General features: G+C 39.7%; 1 protein-coding gene across 2 annotated transcripts in view; it reads right to left on the reverse strand.

Moving 5' to 3' along the window:
- The window catches only part of SGCD (sarcoglycan delta), a 421219-nt gene that overhangs the window by 330906 nt on the left and 66129 nt on the right, over window positions 1–24184 (reverse strand). For both annotated transcript variants that reach the window (XM_070233939.1, XM_001503564.6), the window contains exon 2: window positions 19897–20085. In XM_070233939.1, the coding sequence (XP_070090040.1) occupies window positions 19897–20085 (189 nt within the window). The remainder of the gene's footprint in view (window positions 1–19896; window positions 20086–24184) is intronic.

Genomic DNA, 24184 nt, shown 5'->3' on the forward strand with positions numbered 1-24184 from the left:
CCCTGCCTGGTTGTGGTGAGCACCAGTCACCAGGGCTGCTGCATGGAACAGTACAGCGGGGACCTTCCCTATTGTATGAGGGAGCAGTGAGGGAAGTCTACACGTCCCTTGCTCGCCAAAGATCTATGACAAAATGATGTTCTGCCTGTTCAGATACACCATGAAGCTACATGATTGTTTCCATGTTAGAATTAGCAAATAATTAGATTGAGTCTTTTAAACTAATCTGAATACCCTTCATGCTAGTTTGACTGTTCCCTTAGTGCTTTCTGTCTGTTGCTTTTGAATTACAATTTCTTCCTCCTCTGCTCTCGGGCTTAGAAGAAATACACTTTCCATCACTTCTTGGCCTTTTGGCTAAGACCAAGTGTAGAAGACATACACTCTTAAGGTGGTGGGTTTTTTTTTTAAACATTCTTTAGTTCACATTTCACTTACAATCAAAGTGAAGACAGAAATGGTAAGTTTTAAATTGCTGCTACGTAATATTCAGAACTGTGCACAAATTTACATCTTCATGACCCCATCCCTGCATCCCCTATCTACCCCCTTTTCGGGTTTTGTGGATGTAAGCTGGCATCTTGGATGTCGGTTTTTAGATTATTTAACATATTACATCTTTTTACCCCGTTTATAATTGCATTTTATAATTTTCAGAAAATGGTTAGAAATCTTTCATATGTAAATAGTTCCAAAGCTTACCCATTAGTTGTTTTACATTATAACTCTCATTTTGGGGTTCTTCATTTGTATTAGTCTTCAGTGGGCTGGAGCAAACAGGGAAGCTGGAAGGTATGTTTTGGGAGGCGTGGAATTCATGGGAAAGCATCTTAGTCTTCTTTTAACTTTTCTGACTATAACATTCTTGAGATTCATCTTTCCCCTCAAAAATGTCCAGATATTCCATTGTTTTATGCTTTACTCTAAAAGAGAATCCTATGATCACATGACTTTTGCTCTCTTGTAAGATTTTTCTGTTTTTACACTAGAAACATATATTTTGCCTAGATGTATCTGGGTGTGGTTTTTATTTTATCTGGCTCTCAGTGAAATCTTTCAACATATCCAGTTCACAAAAATGTTCTTCAATTCTGTCTTTGTTGTGTTAGTCTCAGTTCTAGTCTCTTCCTCAGGAATTTCTATAGTTCTCAGAAATTTCTATAACTCATTTTCTATTCCACCACAGTAATCATCTTTGTTTTCTTCTGCTTTATCACTTTTCTTCCTTATTCATTCTGAGAAAACACTTCATTTTTATTCTTTACTCAGCCGATTTACTTTTTCTCAATATGAATTTTTTGCTGATTCCAAAGTGGGTTTTACTTCTGTTATCTTCTTTTTAGTTTCCTTACAATGTTTCCTAGGTCACTTTCCTTGATTCTATGACCTTTTTGTCTTTGCCTGACCTGTCCTTATGGATTTCCAATCTTCTGACACAAAGAAATCCTAATGACATTTCCCCATTCCGTCACCACCCGCCCCTCAGTTATCTAAATCCTTCCTCTGATTTGTAAAGTAAATCCTTTCAGCAGTGTGCTTTTTTCTCTGTCTTCAGGAGGATATTCCTGTTCCTTATTTTGTAGCTTTTTCCACAGCCTCTGTACTGCCTCTATTCACACAAGGAGAAAAGACCTTTCCAGACGTGATGCAGCTTTCAGGTGCACACTGGCCCTGTGGGCACTGACTGAATGCCCTTCTCACAGCTACAGCTCAAAGCTTCCTTCAGATGCTGGGAAGGCTCTCATCTTTCACACTCTGAACAGATGAAATTCATGGAAGACAACATTTTGCAGTTTGCATGGCTACTCATGTCTCCTTGTAACTTCTCTTGCTTCAACAGCTTTATATGTGCACATTACGTCTCCCAAGACACAAGATGTCTTAGCTCTATCCTATTTCTGGCTGTTGTTTTTTGAGGATTCTAGCCTCTCACTAGTTTGTGTGTGTGTGTGTGTGTGTGTATATGTATATGTGTGTATTTATGTATACAGACATGTGTTGCACATCAAAGTTTCAGTCAACGATGGACCGCATATACGACAGTGGTCCCATAAGATTAGTACCATATAGCCTAGGGGTGTAGTAGGCTCTACAATCTAGGTTTGTATAAGTACACCGTATGATGTTTGCTCAATGACAAAATTGCCTAATGGTGCATTTCTCAAAATGTATGCCTGTCGTTAAGCAATGCATGCCTGTATATATTTGTATGTGTATATATGTATATATATACAGATATATTTATGTGTGTATATGTATGTCTATGTGTGTATATGGATGCACGCATATATGTGTGTATGTATGTCTCCATATGTATGTATACATATGCATGCATATATTCCCTGAGGGGGAAGAGGATTGAAAAGCAAACTGACTCAAAAACAGAAACCACAAAGAAAAGAAGAGGAAATGTTTGCCTTCCCAGTTACTACTGATACATAATTTTTCAGCCAGAACACAAATATGGGCCCAAAGATAAAGTATCTCCTAAAGAATTTCTGGTGGGGAGGAGGGAAATTCTCTATTTCCAATGGCATAACATACAGTATCTTTAATTGTATCCTTTAGTGCAATTTCTTAAACCTTGAAGGTTCATGAAAATTCCTCCAAGAGTTTGATAAGAGATTGATTGCCATTCCTAAGTTTTCGATGATGGAATAACTCCTCATTCTCTGTTTTATCTTAGACCTTTTAGTAGACAGTTAAGAGAGGCTAAGACACCATTTTTAAACCAGAGTCCCTTTTTCACATCTCCCCATTCCAGATGTTCCCACCTTGAAAGATAAAAGCTTTCTGAGCTATTACTCAGCTCTGTATGCCTTTGAAACTCTCCATTTTATCAACGTGCATCATGATACCCAGAGGCGATGAGTGTCACAAGGTCCCAGAGCTTGTGACAAAGCCCAGATCATAATTCAAGTGTCCTGACTTTAATAATGATGAGACTCTACATGGTTCTGGAGAGAAAATTGTAAAGATAGCTATTTAGAAAAAGCTACCAAGTCTGTGTGTACTTTTACTTTACCAATCCTTAGGGGAAAGGAGGAGAAACTCATTATTCTTGAAGTACTATCCTGTCAGTAACAATAGCCAGTTCCCACTTCTTATCCTCTGGAATAAGCAAAAGCCCCACAAAGGGAGGGAGGCTGACTTCATACACATAGGGGAAAGTGACCTTCCTATAGTCTGTGTACAAGACCAAAAAGGTACTGAGTCACTACAAATCCTTTGAAAGTCACACACCTACTGGAGTTCTCTTTCTCCAACTGCTTACAGCTACCTGCAGCCCAGAGATGGACCAAAGGTTTTTCAATTCACTCAATCACCAGACACTTTTCCTTCCAACTATAAGCCATGCATGGGCCCTAAAGCCAATTTTGCAAAGTGCCATGGATTTTCATTATGCATTTAAAAAAATGTAGCCCTGAAGCTAACAATAAGATAGGCACTGAAAACATGTTCCTTTTGAATTGGTTCCATAATACTTGTTGTTAATGAACCTTGGAGAAATATAGCAAGGAAGAGCACTTTTTTGATTCAAAATTCGCATACACTGACCATCTTGAAGCAAAAGTCACTCTAAAGTCAAAAGGTTCCCCAGGCTTCTGCTTTTACAATCCCAGTAAAACACAGTACATTCAGCTCTGTGAGATGCACCTATGATTGCCTTCCCACCATCACCACCTTTTCCATTGGGAGGGCCCTCACATTCGTTCTACTCCCTTATCTCCCTGCACAGCCCAGAGGACTTGAGTACTAGGTGTGGGACTTGTGACTCAAGCCCAAGCCAATGATCATAATCATACTTCCTGGCCAGAGTGATTGGGCCAGAGATGGGCATATGACTCCATTCAGGCTGGTGAGACAGGTGGTGAGCTTTGCTGTATGCTCCTGCGAAAGAAGCTTCTGGGTCTTCTGAAAGGGCTACAACAGCAACACCGACCCCCTTCTAGAAAATGAACAAGGAAGAGAGAAAAAAGGGGAATTTCACCAGCCTCAATTTATATGCAAAACTTATTAGAGAAATGATGAGGGAACTAATAAAAAAGTTTAATTGCCAATCAAGAGAGAACGCATGTTTTTAGAGAATAATTCCTTAGGATTCAATATGGCTTTCTAAAGACCTCTGAAAAGGGAATAGCTTCAGCAGCAAGAGAATCTGGCTCAGTGCACGGTAAAGTTATCATTCTTCTCAGGAAGAGAAATCCTGGAAATATCAGGAGATTTTAAAAATAATAGCTATTCTTTTTGACATTTAGCTGATCATTGTAATTTGAACTGTCATTCAAATAAACTAAAAAAGCCTAGGTAACTTATGAGAAGTAGTGGGCTTAGGAGAACATATCAAAATCGTATGTCTGATTTTTTGTTGGCTTCCATAAAAACAAAAGCAATGCTATTCTGGTATGCTTTTTTCATTGCATTTTCAAAACGTAAAACATGGGTTGCCAAGGTAATCACTGACTTCCATGATAAAAGTCATAAATCAAAGGAAAGAGTAATACTTTTAGAATTATGCAAGTTCATTTACCGTTACAGGGAAGACTAGAAATGTAGATAACCTGAAATCTGCCATTTAGAGGTCAGCAGAGAAAAGGTTACTGTTTGCATGGAAAGCTATTTATGCAATCAACTGAAATTAATTACGCTTGTATAAATTTTATAAACACATCACAGATCTGGATTTTTGACTAATTAAGCTTTAATTTAGTTGAGAAAACTAAACCATATAAGCTTTTATGAGAAACCCCTGCTCACCCATTGAAAGGAAAGAGATAAAATCATAGTTTTTAGAAACCATCTGGAGAAATAAACAATTTAGGAAAGCTGCAAAGACAGAAATTATAGTCAATTATCCAAGATGTAAAGCCATATTTTGAGGTTATGCTGTGCTTCATTTTCTCAAGAGTACCCCTAAATTAAATGCAAATAATCAGAAATGGCAGTTAATAGATGGCTATAACTCCCTGATTAGACAGTAGAGCCCATTTCCAGTATTTTAAGGTTGTTGTGGATTCTGCGAAAAACCAAATGGAGTGTACATTCATAAATTACTCTACAATGCATTCGTTATTAAAAAGTTTTCTACAATGGCATCATCTCAGAGGCTAGTCATGAGGGTAGCAGCCATCATGCCACCAGCACTATTTCTAAGGCATTTGGACAATCAGTCTTCCTTGACAGGGACATTGACTTTGGATAGACCAGCAACAAGCACAGGGCTTCCAAGAGGGCAAGACTTTCAACCTTTTGTAAGCATCACATCATGCAAATCAGGAACAAGCCACTAAAGGTCAAATGGCCTCTTGCAAGTGACATAGTGCAGAGCAGGGACCCAAGTACCAGTGTGTTGTTCCTTCACTGCCTCTTCCAGAGGGTGTGCCTTCCCACAGTGAAGGCTGAATGGCAATTGCGTCTTCTTAACACTATACAGAGACTGCCTGTTCCAAGCCTTTTCCCCATCAGGGCCTTTGAACTTGCCTCTCTCTCTCTCTCCAAGGAATCTCCCACAGCTCTTTTCACAGCTGTCTCGATCTCATTCTTCAGGCTTCTACTAAAATGCATCTCTCCAGAAAGGCATATGCTGACCTGTGGCTAAAGTAAGCCATGCCCAATTACACATTGTCATCTCTTTCTCTTTCTTTCCTTCCAAGGACATAATTATTTTATTTAGCAGTTTGCTTCTTTATAGGCTGTCTCATCCACTGGAGTGGTTATACTTTACTGTGTTTTAAACAGTCTCTGTTTTAAGTTGAATCAGCAATAATGTGTGCAGATAAAATATTGGAGTGACAGTAATTCTTATAGCAATGATGATTTTCAGCCACACCCAAGTTAAATACGCTTTTAAGACTCCATTAGTCATTCCTTTAAAAGCGAGTTTATCACTCTATGCTGAATTTTAGCAACTGTACTCTCTTTGTAAGGCAATTCTCCAAGTGTTCAAGCTGACAATAATAACAGCAAGCACTTACTGGACGTCTATCATGCTCTACTTTCTGGTTGTCTCCAACCTTCATCACAACTCTGCAAAGCAGTATTAGGAATCCCATTACTACAAATGAGTAAGGCAAGGTTGCCAATATTACCTGGCTCATCAGTAGTAGAGCTGAGGTTTGAACCAGGTCTATCTAAAGCCCATTAAACCAAACTGCCCCTCTCTAACACAATTTTTTCACACGTCAGGATCCTTCCAAGGCATCAGTTGACACCACGGCTTCAGAACAACTCTGGACAATGTGAGTGTGATGAAAAGTGAGCCAAGAAGTTGGGCAGTCTTGACTGAGAGGATTTGTCTCAGCATAATTAAGTCTGCTGGTTGTGAGGCCTCTTAACCTTTCTAAGTTCAGTAAGTGATTCGTCCAGTATGAGAGAAGAGAATCAATAAGGCCTATTAGAAAACACAAAGAGAAGACAATTTCTCAATAAACTGTGTGGGAGGCGTACCACCAGCTTGGAGCAAGCAGCATTCATCCTAATGTGCCATCATTTAGAAGGTTCTAGAAATCAGTGCATCCTAGGGATACTGCAGACCATCAACATTCTTCTGTGCCCTACTGTTGACTCTTTGAACTATCCTAATAATGCCACAAGCATGGGAACCAAGGGCTCTGTGGAACAAAGACAGTGATTTCTCAGCCTTCAAGTCTCATGGGAGGATGTATGGCACAGTTTTTAGGAGTTCTGGGTTCAGACTGCCTTCATGTCTCAGCTCTGTCACTTACTACAACCATGAGAAAGTGGCTTGACCTCTCATCTAAGCCTCAATTTCCTTATCTGGGAAAAGGGGATAATTTTAGGACCCATCTCCTAGGGTTGTTAGGGGGATTAAATAGTATACCCCATGCTAAGTGCTCAGTACCATGCCTGGCACAGAATAAGCTCTCAATACATGTCATTTGACTAATGACAACAATCTATTTGCAAATCCTGCAGTTAATGTACCTGTGAGCGGCCAGATACAATGAAGAAAGCAAAAGACTTGTTATAAACAACCTCCCTTTTTCTAATACAGAAAGTATTTGTGTTAAGTATGAGGAATTACAGTCTGTATTTATCCTTATGGTTGAGGTCCCTAGTTCAACAATGATGTAGTGAAATTGCCCTTAAAAAAAGCAACTATCATGATACATCCTTACGTCTTTTCTAGTTATGGTTTTTCTTCTCATTTTCATTTTACCTCATTTAATTTTTTTGAATCCCACAAGTATTACATAAGCACATTCTCCTCTCAAAATGTGCAATAGAACACAGTGACAAGAGAAAGCCATCCTCCGCTGCCCTCTCCCACCTCCCTCACCATCCCCTCACCATCAACTCCTCCTCTAGAGGAAACTATTATTGTCAGATTTTCTAGGGATCCATATACAACATTACTAGATTGCCATCATCTCTTTTGCCTTCATATTCCTTTGTTTGCTTTCACCTTTGGCATCAATGCAATCATCTTGCCTTGAAAGGCCCCTCTTTGATTATGCCAAATCACCCCTTCATACATTCTTACTGCATCCACATATCATAGCGGCATTTTTACATTCATTTGCTTGATCGTGTGATTACTTCCTGTCTCCCTCCCCAGATAACAAGCTCCGTGGGGGAAGGAACTGCATTTACTTTTGTTCACTGTTGTACCTCCAGCACCTAGTACAGTGCTTAGCCCACAGGAAGAGCTCAACAAACATTTGTTGAATAAATGACTGTTATTCATTCATTAGGCTGTCCCCAGATAGTAACTAGAGTAACGATAGATTTCAAGAGTTGAGGATTTCAAATAGGAACCATTCACCCAGTTGGGACCAAGGTATTATTTTTCAAAGAGAACCACAAAAGTCAGAGGCATAAGGCTCTCCACCAGTGAATGAACAAGACACGAACTATCCCTGCTCTCAAGAAACCCTCCTTGCCAAGAGTTGCAATGCAGGTTTCAATGGAAAATATCTGAAATTGCTATCTGAACTATGTAGCGACAAACTATGTATGGCATGAAGCTGTTTTAACCCAGTGAGTGCCCAAGTGTTCCCAATGATCCTTTTCCTCTATCTTTGGATTTTAGGGAGAGTACTTCCTTTTTTATCCTGGAAGTAAGAGATTTGTCATAGAGAAAAATATGCTTGCTTAACATGGCAGATTATAGTCTTGTGAATTAATGGTTAAAACTCCCTGACATTGGCCAACTCAAATTTGATGGCTAGCTAAGGGACAAGAATGTGCTGAGTCTTTTACCATGTATCCCATAAACACGGGTTTTATGACTTTCCTGAGTCTGCAAAAAGCAAGTGCTGCCAATTTCTATTGGTCATTGTTCATTCTTATTTATTCTAAAGTTGGAAGGTTGACTGTAGTACTTATTAGGCATGAGACCTTAAGCAGATCACCAAGTGTCAGCGGCCCCTTCAATCTAAAGAGTAAAATTAAATTATCCCTGCCATGTCTCTCCCATGGGGATGTTTGTAAAGAATCACATAATGCAATAGATGTGATAGATGTGAACAGGCTTTCTAAGGTGCAAAGAACTCTTACAAACATAACGGATGTTGTGAGGGTAGAATGGAGTTCTGTTTTCTTTTATTGTGTCCCACGGAAGACAGTAACATCAAACAAACCTGCTGAAATAGAATGATGATTATGCCAACATGGTAGTGATAATGATTTCATGGATCTTTTTACTGTTAGTTGTTTGAGGAGGGAACCACACATCAGAGCTCCATTACAGCATCTGGTTATACTGGATATTTGATAAGTTAGTATTAAATGCCACAATGTTCTACCATATTATTTTCCACTGAACAAGGCTTAAACTGACCCCAACTTCCATTCACTAGTTCACTCTTTAATAACAAACATTCACAGAGCATCTATTATCAGAAAATCAAATTTTAAGAGATGCTAAGAATTTCTCCATTTAATAAAGTTGGTTGATAATTAAAAGCTGGCCAAAATGCATAATTTTGTCTACACAGCATCCACTTAAAAGGTTTCTCCATGAAATAGAAAGGCTACATCCTACTGAGGAATTTTTCTCCTATTCTTTAACTTATTTATCAAAGCAACAAGTAGTTATTCACAGGCAGCTTAGTGAAGACAGAAAAGTAATTCAAAAAGCAACCAAATCACAGTTTTTATAACACGGGTGCTAGTCACGTAGTTAGTACAACTCCTTAAAATATTCATGAGGATAAAAATGGCTGAGCAGTCAGTGGCTGACCTGGATTGAAATGCCCATTCGTTTTTATTCCTAGCTACACACTGCTCATCTCTGCCATTGAACATTATGCAAGTAAATGCATTACTGGTTATGCCATTTATTTTTTGATAGTATGCATTTCCAGAGAAAGTTAAAAGGATAAACTCTGAAGTTAGACATACCTGGATCTATATACTGACCCTGCTACCAGCTGAAGAAGCTGGGCAGGTTAAGCAAGCTCTCTGAGCTTTAGTTTCCTGGTATATGAAGAGGAGATAATAGTACCCCCCACAGGGTCATTGTGAGGATTAAAAGAGATCACACAGGCAGACACTTAGCACTGTGCTCAATACTAGGTGTGGTGCTTACATGGTGATAGCAGTTGTTGTTGGTATTGTTGTGGCAGATGCTACTTTCCAAAAATGGCCACAACACTACCACTGTCTTAGTGTCCTGTGGTTGCCATAACAAATTACCATAAAACTGATACCTTAAAACAGTAGAAGTGTATTCTTTCATAGTCCTAGAAGCCAGAAGTTTAAAATCAAGGTGTTGGCAGCACCTCACTCCCTCTGGAGGCTCTGGAAAACTCACTCTTTGCGTTTTCCATCTTCTAGTGGCTGCTGGCATTCCTTGTGGCTGAATCACTCTGATTTCTGCCTCTGTGGTCGTATTGCCTGCTCCTCTTCTGTCAAATCTTCATCAGCAAAACTCTTATAAGGACACTTGTCATTGGGTTTAGGGCCCAGTAGATAATCCAGGATGATCTCATCTCAAGACTCTTAACTTTGTTAAGGCCAAACAGGGTAACATTCTCAGGTTCCAGGGATTAAGCAGAGGACATATCTTTTGGGGAGCTACCATACAACCCATTACAATCTCCCATCCTACATGCTCTTCTAGAACCTTGCAACTCTACCATGTAGAGGTGGAGTCTGTGTGCTCACCCCTTGAGTCTAGACAGGATTTTGTGTCTGCCTTCACCAACGGAGGCAAGTGGAAGTGACGCTACCTAACTTCTGAGTCTAGGTCAAAACAGTGTTATATACTTCCACCTTGTTTAAGAGGAACACACATTCTGGAACCCAGTTATCATGAGGATAGGAAGCCCAAATTCACCCATACGGAGAGGCCATGGGTAGGTGTTCTGACTTGCTGAGGTCCCAGCTCACAGCTACCATCAACCATCATAAGTAAACATGCATCTAGAAGATTCCAGACCCAGCTGATGAGTCATCTCGAGCCTTAGAGTCTCTCCAGCTCAGGTGTCAGACATCAGGGAGCAGAGAGAAGCTATCCCCACTGAGCTCTGCCCAAATTGGAGATTCCTGAGCAAAGTAAATTATTACTGTTAGATTAAGCCACTGACTTTTGGGGTGGTTTGTTGTGTAGCAATAGATGAGACCAATTGTTTATTAAATAATAGAATAGATTAAGATTAAAAATAAAAACAGCACATGAGATGTACTTCCTGGCATTTAGCATCTTAGATTTTTGTCTAACTATAGTGTGAGCAAACATACACAAATGCGCACACACACACACTTCTACAGGAAAAAATGATTCCTTTTCTTTCATTCTGAGTCAAGGAGTATGAAAGAATCCAGTAATTAGACATAGAAACTATCTGAGTTGTAGAGGACCTTATATATCATCTGGTTCCAACTGCATATTTTACAGATTGGGAGAATATGGCTCAGAAATGGTTCCTGATACTCCCCCCTCAATATAGCCCTTCACCCAACAAAGTTCCACCTCACTCCTCACAGACAAGACGAAAAATCTATGACAGTCTCACCGCCTTCCCAATGAGTAGTACAAAAAGAAGACGAGACAGAGAACGGGTGTGTGGAAAAGGAACGAAGCTGCTATAAACACAGTTACTTGGGGGCATCTGTTCATTAGATTATGAGAAACTTTCTTTTCCACTTTCTATTAAGTTGAGTTTGTTTGTGTGTTTTCCTACCTTAATCCCCCGTTTCCCGATCTTAAACATTGTCTAGGACACAGAAAGGAAAGGCAAAAATTGCTGTATGGAGAGGAACGAAAACTTCTTGCTTCAAGCCTCTTAGCACGCCCTCCAAGACCTACCGAAGAGGTGGGCTTGTAGATTCTAGACCTCTTTTGTAATGAAAAACTTTCTGCAATGACGGAAATATTTTATCTCTGCTCTGTTTATGATGGTAGCTATTAACCCTATGTATCTACTGAATATGATGATGCTAGTGTGACTGAGGAACTGAATTTTTAATATTATTTACTTTTAATTCCATATTGGACAGTACAGTTCAAGATAAAGTATTTACAGAGCCATCCTGAGCCCAGAAATCCTGACTAATGACTCTCAGACAACCCAACTGTCCTGAAACCTCCTCCTATTTATTGCATTCCTCTCTATAGTCTGAATGACATTGTCATTTCTCTCTCTTTCTTTCTGCTGTGGAAGGACCGACCCTCAAGTTCTCCGCAGTAACATGCCCCTTGGGATTTGGAACTTCTCCCCGACGATTGCTTAATCCCTCAGTAAGTGAACAGATCCCCAAGACAGGGTCATAACTTCCGATTTCTGAGAGTTATTCCGAGTTCACAGCCATATGATCGATAAGATCTAAAAATCCCATGTGTGAGTGGCTGTGTGTGATGTATCAAGACAGAAATATTCCCAACAAGATTTCCTGACATTCTTAAATTTCTCTCAATTCTAGAATCCTAAAACATGAGTTTTGAGTGTATGAAAACTATAATAGGTGGCAAAAGTCATGAATATTATCCAAATGATAGGATGAAGTTGCACAGTAATTTGTGTATAATTGGACCTCAAGTTTCTCAGTTTGACCTCTGAAGAATGTCTGTAATTTGCATACTGTTCAACTTTACTAGTGTCAGCTCCCAGTCTCGCCTTCTCCATCCTTCCTTTCTCCCTAGCAGCCGGAGCTCTCGATCCTAGAACCATAGTGTCTAATGCTTCCCAAACAAGTTTAACTCACCCGCTTCCAGGCTACAATCATGGTGCTTTCTCTGCTTTAAACACCACTCAAAACACTGCGCAAAAGGCCTTATCTATCCTTTAAGACTCTTCCAGTGCCTTCTGGCTTTAGCTGATTTCTTCTTTCGTGCTCCCTTAAAATATTTGTCATTTTTGGAATGTATTAAAATTATACATGTGTTTTTCTTCTTAGTAAATTATAAGCTATTAAACTATAGGATCGTCTTTATTATAATCTTTACTGCCCACACACAGCACAGTGTAGTGCACAAATAACGTGCTTAAGAAATACCAATTGAAGTAAATATGCCCAATAAAATTGTATAAATTTGTAACAAGCTTGGTTTACAGCCTTTTCAGCAGTTACAATGACCAAAATCATCCTTGATGATTTGCATTCTTGCAAAGATATAAATCACAGTAAGCTTCGAACCAAATATCACATTACAGAGCCCTACCGCGGCACTGATCATGGAACAGAATGAATTTTTGTCTTTTGTTTTTCTGCATTACAGTTTTCACGCCACCTTAAAAAATAACATTTTGGCAATTTTTCAGGTTGATGAATTTGAGCTAATGGATGAAAAGTGACCACAAGACTCACAGCACTGAGAGATGGAGGCACGATGTCCTCAATATAGGAAGACTTTTGAACTCCCAAGCAAAGCTGGCATCCGTGCTGAAGCGGATGCTCCTCACACACGATATATTCACCGACAGTGTTAAATGAAAAGTACAACTAAAGCCAATCAGATCATTTTCTCTCATTTGCTCGTAAATCTGTCTTTTAACTAGGATCACGTTTCCTCCTTCCATTCTATTTCACACTCCATCATTACTATTCCTTCTCATGTAATTAAAATATAGCAGGTAGCTGATACACAGGAGGTAGTGTCTGTATTAAAAATACCTTTTCATAATCAAATTCGAGCACTCATTTCGTTTATGATCTGTCTACCTTAATAAATCAACTAATACTTCATTTTAAAAGCCATATAAAGCTCTATTAACTCATCCTAACACATTTTAATTTAAAGTGACGGGCTATTCATAATTTTTTTCCATTCATTTATTCAATAAACATTCTAAGCATCTACTATTTGCTAAGCAAGGTACGTAAAGCTGTGAATACAAAGATGAATAGTTTAAGGTTACCGTCTGCTGGAGCTCACAGCCTCGTAGGAGAAACAGGAAAAGAAATAAATGCAGTACTGCATGTCCCTCATTGCAACACAAGAGAGGGATTTGTCAGCTTAATCTCGGAGGACTTCAGAGAATAAATGAGAAGTAAGAGAAAAGCTTAAAAAGAGCACTGTTTATAGAAGACCAAATGTAGATATGATTTTCAAGTAAATTTCTGACCTAAGGGGAGGGAAGTCCTGGCCTGGCTGCTCAAGGAGTGGGACTTGGAGAACTCTGTGACTTTGCCCTCCCAGGTCACAGCTGGTGGGGCATCTCCCTCGGTCCACGGGCATGCAAGCAAGCTACAATGTGATGTGCAAAATCTGCTGGGCCAATGCAGTTCCCTCTCTGGGATTTCACCTGGATGATAAGAAGACACTAAGACAGGAAGGGGTGTGAACTATAGGGGAAAGGTCATCACAGAGGGAAGGTCAAAGGCAGATGCATGCTCAAGTAGCAAGGAAGCAGAAAACCTGAACATACACAGGGAGTTAACTGGTAGCACAGCAACGGCAGAGGGAACCGGGCCCTCAAAGAGAAGCGAGTGTTCCAAGGCAAGACCAATGCCACGTGGCCCAGGAAAGGCAGAGGGTGGGCTTCCCCAGAGGGCCTTTGGTTCATGACAATACTCTAGGTGCCACTGCTGGGAGGCCTACCTATGCTCTCATGCACCCACGAGATCCCTCTCTCCTTCCCTGGGCATGTGCATCCTCACTCCCCTCTACTGGAGTTTATTTGACTGGGTCGCGTTTCCTTGAGCCTTCCCCAAACAGATGATGTGCCAGCGTCCTGAGTTATGGAATGGACTGGCCATTCTCTCTGGCTTTTACTGTTTTACAACGTGTCCAATTTACAAGTATTAGAATGCCTTCCTCTGACCCTCAGTGGATCTTTATCTTACTTTAGGGTAAATAAATCATGTTTTAGACATTGCACTGAACAAATTCAATTTGTCTTCATGAAAAATAGCACTTGGAAAATGGGCAGCATAGTGTACTGATTAAGAGCCTGGGCTCGAGAGCCAGCCTCCCTGCAGCCCAGTCCCAGCTTCATTGTTCACTGGCGGCATGACCTTGGGCGAGTGACTGCACTTCTTGGAACCTCCACTTCCCCATCTGTAAAATGTGGGTAACAGCGGAGCCTACCTTGGAGGGTTTTTAGGAGGATTATGTGGGAGAATTACAAAGTAAGTTCTGTAAAAGCTTTTATTAAACAAGATTTCTTACATAATCACAAATACAGTGGTCTGAATTTTGTAATTTTAGTGAATGGAAAGAAACACAAGTTAGGAGATCTATTAAACACAGGTATAAACATCCATAATTTATTCAGGACCTACCACGTGCCCAGCACTGACCAGGTCCTTGACATCCATCATCTCAGGTATGTGGTCTGCACAAAGGCAACCGACAATTAGTAAACGCATTTTGAAAGCCAACTGTCTACTAGGCACTGGACTGAGGCTGCACAGATGAGTAGCACATAATTCCTACTCCTGAGAAGCTCCCGGCATGGCTGCATTGCTGTAGTTGGATCAGGCAAGCTCGCCATCCACTTTTTTCCATCCTCTGCGAAATGAGGATGTCTGATGAGGTCATTCCTGGGGTTCCTATTTCGTCTAACAATGAATGATTTACACTCACTGGGCTAAGAGATCATGCCATTTAGTGATAATCCCCGAGCCTTTTAAGTTTTGCTACTTGGTAACCACTTGTGCTAAATGACAGTGTCGATGATCAGTACTGCAGCATTTCAGGAGGTCTTTCAGGCCAGGTTGTTTGGACTGGGCTACTAGACTACGCTGACAGAGCAGCAGCCCTCTACAGAGTAAGATCTCACACCCCCAAGGAAAAGACCAAAATACAAAACCAGAGTGTTCCAACAGGAAGGGGTCTTACAGCCTTAAAGAGGGCTTGTTCAATGAGTTCATTTCTATCTTGAGTCCCAGAGTTAGAAGGCGTCCAGGTCCCTGACACTCATTCTAGGGCTTTTTGTACCGTCCCACTACACATTCAACTGACTAATAGACCAAACTCCAGAGTCAGACTGCTTGGATTCAGATCTCTACTCTGCAACTTTATGCTGTGTGTTAGCAAATCAAGTTCCGGAGCCTCTCTCCTCCCTTGTGAAGTTAGTATCAAAATAGTACCTACTCACGTAGGGATTAAGTTAAATAATACTTTTGAGTTGCAACAGCATAGTGCCTGGCACAGAATGAGCCTTCAATAAATGATGATGATGATGATAGCGAACATTAATGCAAAGCACATACTACAGGCCAGGCTCCATTCTGAGCACTTGACACTCCTCACCTCACTTACTCTTCACAACAATCCATTGAATAGGTAGGTATTTCTATTACTCCCAGGAAACCACAGCACAGAGGGGTTAAGAAACTTGTCAAACAGTAAGTAGCAGGACCCAGATTTGTACCTCGAACATCTGTCTGCAGAGTCTGAGCCCTTAACTACAACATTGTGGGGTAGGGTCTCTTGTGACTTTCTGCTGCCAACACTGAGACTTCCTATAGGGTAGAGGCTGCTATAAATGTTTAGCATGAATTAATGCACTGAGTCCTCCCGCCAACCTATGACATAGATACTATTATTACATTTAGATTAAATGTTTATGTTAATGCAAGGGAATGAAACAGAGAGTGGAGAGAGAGAGAGCCATCAGCTACAGTGCAAAGAGAAGTGAGATAAAGACTGAACATTGAGAACTCCCAGGAACTACTCTAGGCAGAATGTCAGTGGAGACCTCAGATGGGAGGGAAATCTGAGATCAGATGACACAGGATGGGCCACAGAGATAATGAAGCATTTTGCTGGCTTCAATCATTTTGTTGACGAGCCAGATCATTGTAGGAAGTAGGAGAAGGAGGTACAGCATAGTGGGAAAGATTGGGCTTTGAAGTCAAACACCAGCTCTTTTACTAGCTGTGTGTCTTTCAGCAAATCATTCAACTTCTCTGAGACTTGGGTTTTCTTTTATTAAAATGGAGATAATAATACCTAATTTGTAGAGTTGTTTTGAAAATTAAATGAGAGATATTTTAAGGGCCAAGCACAGTGACTAGCATAGAACAGACATGTAGTAAATATTAGCTCCCCTGTACAGCACAGTGTGTGATTAACTAGGACAGGTCTACTTACGGGTGTTTACAGTATAGGTAAACTACAAAACCCTCCATGAAGGGAAAAATTGAGGAGAAAGGTGTAACCTTGCTCTCCTGCCCAGTAATGAACACCAAAATATTCTGCTGGGAGCAGAGGAGAGAAAAATAAGTTTTCTTCTGATTTAGATCTGGGACAAAGAAAACTTGCTTGGATGTTTGTCCAGATTGCTATCCTAGAAGGGCTCTTCCAGCATCTATCCTTGAAGGATGGTGCAGAATGCAAGTCTGATCACAAGGTAAAGTTCTGGATATCCAATCTTAGGTAAAATGCCAACTCCTCAGAAACATTTTGATGACATCATTCTCCTGTTTTGTTATTACTCAGAGGGTTTGATTATAGTGTGAGCTTTTCCAAATTGCAAATTACTGAATATTCCACATGTGCAAAATAATCACTCTTTCCTATTGACAGTATTTTCACATCTATGCATAAGATGCTTAACTCTTACCTCATTGACTCCCTTTGCTCTCTCACACACATTCTCCAATATAACATTGGTTAATACCTCATTCTTTTGCAAGATCCTCACTATTCGTAAATTATTATTTGTGGAATAGAATTATAATTCTAAAAGAATATGTTTTATACTGTGATGATGGAAAAATATGCTTTTAACTTGAAGGGAAAGACCAATTTCCTGACACTTCAGCTCTTATTTGCTCCAATGCATTACTGTTATAAAGCACCAATTATTGCTAATAATGGCATTATTCTCACCTCAGTAAGTACTTGGTTTAGTAAAGCCTTAAGAACTCTCAAGTTTGGCAATCAATTTAGTTAACTATAAGAAATAGCCTATTTCATATAGATTATTACCTTAATGTCATATTGCTCCCTAAGCTCGCATACACTCAGAGTGAACTGTCACTCAATATACATTTACATCTGCCTCTATTAAGCTTGCCAGATAAAACACAGCGTAGAAGAGAGATTTGAATATCACAGTTATCAAGGTTTGAGTTCATAAACTCTACTACATTAGCTCCCAATTCTTTCAGGTTCTATAAATTAGCTTCATGCAGACTAGGTAAAAATCACAAAAATAGCCCCAAATAGGGGACTAGGGAGACACACAAGTTCCAGTGGAAAGGTACTTAATTCTATCTTGCTTTTTGGGCCCCACAAGCCAATGGTCTCACCAGCCAGAACCTGGGATTGTTCCAGAATGTCTTCCAACCCCTCAACTCCAACATCCAACCAGTAGTTGATGTGTGTCAATTCCATCTTTTAAATGTCCTTTGAATCTTTATCCTCCAGTCTACTGCCCAAGCTTCAGCCTTCTCTTACTTAATATTGCAATACAGAAGCACTTCCACTTTACAAGTTTGTGAAATACAAAATAAAAACATCATATGACATGCATATCAACAGATGGCAATTGTGGTTACTTAGACTTAATTCCAATGGATCCAGGATATCCTTTAAAGCCCTAAGCTCTGAGCAGCTTTCTGCATTCTATTGCATCCTCACCTGAGCAAGCTTCTAGACTACAAATCCAATCACATCTTTCTCTTCTGCTTAAAACACTTCTCTGAATTCTGCTTGTGTCTAAAGAAAGTGAGTCCAAGTTCAAAAGGTGTTTACTGAGTCTGATTCAGAAACAGCAGCTAATGTGCTCCCATATTCTAGAACATATTACCTTAGACCTCTACAATCCCATGGAAACTGACCTCTATCATCTTCCAAACTAAATATTGCAATATGGAAGTTTTCCATATTTTTCAAAAGAAATGAACTATTTTTCTTCAAGAAAGTGATCTGTAAAATAAAGGTAATTTTTGATTAGTTTCCTAACTTTAAAAGTATTATAAAGTGAGCCATCCTGATGCCTGAGGCAGCATCTCTAATCTCGGTTTATAGATTCCTAATTAAGCCACACACCAATATCCTCTCCCATGAGTGAGGAACTAAGGCACAGAGAGAAGATTCAGCCCTCGCTCTTCTTAAAGTTCAGTCTGCCTGGGAAACACACATAAAAACTATCTAGAGTGATAAGTAGAATAACACATACAGAAATGGAGTTACAGAAGCATCAAGGAGGAGTTGTACCAGGCAGGGAAGACTGAGAAAAGCAGCCCAAGCTGAAAAAATGGCCCAAGGCAAGACAAGGAAGTGTGACTATGTGTAGTGTGTTAAGGACAAAATGAACTTTATAATTCATAAAAGGCAAATAGCCACTATCATATTTGGTATTTTCACACAAAAATCTTACTGTTAATTGGTCATAGTCACATTTCTTTATCAAACAGGATTTATTTATTTATTTATTTATTTATTTTGGTGAAGGAGATTGGCCCCGAGCTAAAATCTACTGTCAATCTTCCTCTTTTTGCTTGAGGAAGATTGTCCCTTGGCTAACATCTGTACCAATCTTCCTCTATTTAGTATGTGGGATACCGCCACAGCATGGCTTGATAAGTGGGGTGTACGTCCATGCCTGGGATCCGAACCCGTGAATCCTGGGTTGCCGAAGTGGAGCATGTAAACTTAACCACTATGACACTGGGTTGGCCCCAAACAGGATTTATTTTTATTGCCAATCTAATTGCTTACTTCTGACAACAGAACAAGAAAGTATTCTCAGGGCAGCAAATTACTGCCCATTATGACCTCAATAATAACTGAAATTACTTATATTGCTAGTGTAGACCAGAATCTCTATGAAGAAACTTCAGAATAACTCCAGAAGTCATTTTGCCAGGATTTTCTTTCATTTGAATTTCAACAAGTAAATATTCAGTCTGTATAGTGGCCCTAAGTACCAACAGCAAGAATTTCTTCAAAGAGGCATAAACACAAACTCTTCAAATACAAAACATGGCTACCCTCCTCTCATTTCCGTCCCACCCATGCAGTGGCAAAGAGAATTGCCATCCTAAAAATTGAGGAGACTCGTAATTAACCATAGTAATGGGCTACCAGGTGTGTAAAGATAGTTAAAATTCCTGGATAATCCCCAAAGCCTTGTTTTACTTAGATGTTTCAATCTACTACCTCACAAAACTTTTCATAATCACTACTAAAATCTGGGAAAACTTAATGCCTTGGATTTATCTCGTGTTTACTCCTCTATTATTTACTCAAAGTGTTTGTAAACTGAAGGCTACAAAAATAGTTATCAAGATGAAGGGAAAGCATACAAGAGATCGTAAAGGAGGGAAATGCCTCCAAATTGGATGAGCAGCCTCTGAAGAATTGAGATTAGATGTAAGTCAATCCCCACGTCACCTGAACAGAAATGGTTTAGAACCAGGTTGTGGGGTATTTTGAATCCTACTACCATCACTTTTCCACATTCCTTCTTCTTGCCCCACGTTTTCCCTTCCCCCAAAGAGAGCTAAAGAAACCTGTGTGGTTTTACTTACAATTGTGAAGTTCATGACTTTGAGAATCCAGATGGTCATGGCCAAGTTCACCAGTATTAAAATCATCAGGAGTAGGACAAAGAAATACAGGCATCTTTTCCGCCAGCCATAAATTCCCACTTTGTATACCTGTGGGCCCTCGGAGCTGGGCATGGTGCTCCGGTGGTGTGTGTACTGTTCCTGAGGCATCTGAAATAAACGAGGCGAGAGAGAAGCACTCACATTAAACTGCTGAGAGAGAGAAAAAAAAAAAGAATGGAAAAAAATCAACTGATGGAGAGATATGGCTGGCTGCTGTCTGTAGGTTTCCACCCTCCTGACGACTTTAAAAATCTGTTCTGTGGACATAAGTGGCTCCTCCGGATGCTTGCTGTAGCCATCTCCTTCTACGCAACCATCTTTCATGATGTGTACGGAGACATCCACATATAGACATGGCACAGGAGGAAAGGGACTCCTAGGAAGCCATTTTCAAAATGATTCTTAGAATTCCAACATCTTTGTGAGGGAGACACTAAGAGATATGTCAAAGTCCTGCTGGTATAATTTAGAATTAGTCTGAGAAAATAAATTGACCTCAGCAGTTCGTCTTGGTGCTATAATACTACTATTCAGGCAATTTATTTGTAGGTTAAAATAATCTCAAATGCAATCATTCTACGTTGCCTACAGTGTCAAAAGTAACATTTTTGGGGGCTCTTGATGGGCACATAGATTAAGCCTCAGGAGTCTTCAACAAGTGATAACCTATGCTTAAATACCTCCCTTGACAGAGACCTCACTACTCTCTGAGTTATTCTTTATGATTTCACAATTCTAATTGTTGTCAATCAACTCATTTATTTAATAAACATAAAGGAGTTTCAAAGTCAAGTAAGGTATGAGCATATCTTTCAGGAGTTTGCAGGTTAATGGGAGGAATGAACTAGTTAAATACTGATTACAGTAGAATGAAATAAACTAGAAAAATATTTGTTAATATTAAATAATATGCCCAATCCCCTTTAAAGTCAGGAAGCCATCCCAAACCCCACTGTTGACACAAATTATCTTTATACTAGTACTACTAACTAGATACCAACACAAATCTAAGTAAACTTATAACTTCTATAAAATTCAAAAACCAAAACAAATTTTAAAATTAAATACAAACAAAACCACCAATGTGTATCATTTAAAATGGGAAATTAACTGTTATAGCATGGATGGACCTTGAGGGCATTTTGCTAAATGAAGTAAGTCAGACGGAGAAAGATAAATACCGTATGATCTCACTCATTGTGGAATCTAAAAAAAAAAGCAAAACAACAACAAAAAACCAAACCAAGCTCACAGATACAGAGAACAGATTGGTGGCTGCCAGAAATGAGGGATGGGGTGGGGGGCGGGTGAAATGGATGCAGGGGGTCAAAAGGTACAAGCTTCCAGTTATAAAAGAAGCCAGTCATGAGGATGTAATGTACAGCATGGTGACTACAGTTGATAGTACTGTATTGCATGTTTGAAAGTTGCTAAGAGAGTAGATCTTAAAAATTTTCATCATAAGAAAAAAATTTTTTAACTATATATAGTGGCAGATGTTAACTAGACATTGTGGTCGCCATTTTGCAATATATACAAATATCGAATCATTATGTCATACACCTGAAACTAACATAATGTTATAAATCAATTATACCTCAATAAAAAACATTATGATACATGACCCCCCCCAAAAGAAGGGAAATGATTGACTACCACAAAGGATGACGATTTGCTAAAACTAAACTGCATAACGTGGTACCAAGGGCTTTAGCACAGCATCTTCTGAGTCTATCATCCCTACTCTGCCACGAGCCATGTGACATCACAGCCCCTACTGCCTTTCCCCATTCAGATTACTGCGCGACATTTATTTTGGGATTTTTATTTCATTCATCCCTTGTGTAGGCATACCACATTCCCTAACAATAAGGCCCGCATCTGCTATTTTCTTCTTAGGCAATAGCAATTAAATTACTGATATGTGGTGCCAAAGTGATCATAGTGACAAAATGTGGGCCCTAAAGTCACATCTTTGGTTATTAGGTCATCTTCCAGATGGTTCAGAATATGATTAGTTTATAGTTTTTAGATAATCATTTAAATGTACACATAAAATCTAAAAATCCCCCAGAGAACACACAGCCTTTGGGCATCAATGGAATTCCACTTGAAAAGACAAGTGAATTCTTATGTATGGTCAACTAAAATGCTCAGTGAAGGCCTGCATGACATCTGTCTCATTCCCACCACAAATCAGAGCCAAAATCAGTTTCTCATATGAGTATATGTTTAAATATATGTGTGTGCAATAAATGAGTGAAAACAATGAATGCATAAATGATAAGTGAATGAATGATTTCTCGTCTACCACGAGCTCTGCTGCTGTCTGGTGGTGTGCAAGAGTCCAAGCCAAACACATGGGCAAGTTCTTATTTGTTTCCTTGCAAATTTTCACTTAGGCTCCAAAAGCACAGGGTTCCCAGCCAATCAGTGCGCTTTATGTTATAAGAAAATTTCAGTTTTACTACTCAGCTCCTTATAATTCCTCTGTAGATCAAGGCTGTGTTGTAACAACATGGGGACACAAGAAATTCTTAGCTCCCTGGCCTTTTTACACACCAAGATCAATTAAAAGGGAAAAGAATCTCTTATAAGTCTGAAGGAAATTAATCTATGACTTTCCATTGAATCATATTCTGTAAGTTAAGGAAATGATCACAGAATTGTAGAATCATATCTGCAAGTTCTTTTGATTCCAATCTAACTAATTTTGTGAATGAACTGATTTAAGCATAAAGAAGTTGACCCACTTGTGCACAGGTCCCGAGTTTGGGGCAGGGCAAGGACAAGGATAACAGGCTTTGACTCTTGTAGGCATAATGAACAGTGAGAAACTCTTCACAAGTGAGTGTACAGAAACTAGAGATAGGGCCACCATACCAGTTGCCTTCTGACATTTGCCCCAACCAAATGTGGCGTTACATAACTTAGCTATAAAACAGAAATGACATGTTCAATAATATTTATAAAAGGCTGGGGATATGGATATCACACTTTTTTTTCATGTACAGATTGTTAGAACTTGACAGAATGCAATGATTATCTCTAGTAGGGGTTGGGTTCTCAATCTTGTGTGCACAGAGACACCTGTGGAGCTTTTAAAACCATCTATATTCAGGTCAGTTAAATAATAACCACAAGGTAGGACCCAGGCATCAGCATTTTTAAGAAGGTTGCCAGATAATCCTAAAGTGTCGACAAGGTTGCATAGGACTACTCTAGAATAATCTCTCTTAACCCTGACTATGCAGTAGAATCCAATTGTTAAAAAGCTCCCTAGGGGGCTAGCCCCGTGCCGAGTGCTTAAGTTTGTGTGCTCCACTTCAGCAGCCCAGAGTTCGCTGGTTCAGATCCTGGGTGTAGACCTACACATCACTTGTCAAGCCATGCTGTGGTGGCATCCCATATAGAAGAACTAGAATGACCTATACCTAAGATATACGACTATGTACTGGGACTTTGGGGAGGAAAAAAAAAACAGAGAAAGATTGGCAACAGATGTTAGCTCAGGGTCAATATTTATTTTTTTAAAAAAAGGAAAAACAGTAAAAATGCAGAGCCCCTCTGCTTAAGGCAGGAATAAGGACCCAGCCACCCTGGAGTCACCTCTGTAGAACCCAGGAGTCCTAGAAACCACTGATTTTCCTGACTAACAGAGGAACTCAAAGCCACAAAGGGGAGGTAGCCCCTTTCAAGTTACACAGTGAATTAGAAGCCACGTGGGGATTAGAACTCAGATCCTCTGATGCATGGCGTAGTGGCCTATTCTGTAAGTCATGAGGGCTCTGGTATCTCCACCATACTCCCTACCTGCATTAATGAACCACAAAAAACAAAATACTCCAGCCTACAACTCTGCAAATAAATAAATAAATAAAATGAAGAACAGGGAAGGAAGGGAGAGATTTTTGTACAAATCATTACAACAGGAATTGCTGCCAGCCCAACATAAGGTAATGGATACATCTGGTATCAATAATCCTGCATGGAAAGGGAAAATTTAGATATATTGAGAACATTAATTTTTCTAGTCAAAAATTGAAACATGCTGAATTGATAAAAACATAAGAGGAAAGACAATCTCCAATCTGCTTCTTTTTGATCCTTCCCGGCAGAAATTTGCTGTCCAGGGAACGAAGCTGAAGTTGCAGGTCCTCCCTCGTGCAGGCCCCTTCCATGGTCCTGAGAGCGGCCCTAGTAATAT

Source organism: Equus caballus, chromosome 14 (genome assembly GCF_041296265.1).
Source record: "Equus caballus isolate H_3958 breed thoroughbred chromosome 14, TB-T2T, whole genome shotgun sequence".
In the NCBI taxonomy this organism is placed as follows: Eukaryota; Metazoa; Chordata; class Mammalia; order Perissodactyla; family Equidae; genus Equus; species Equus caballus.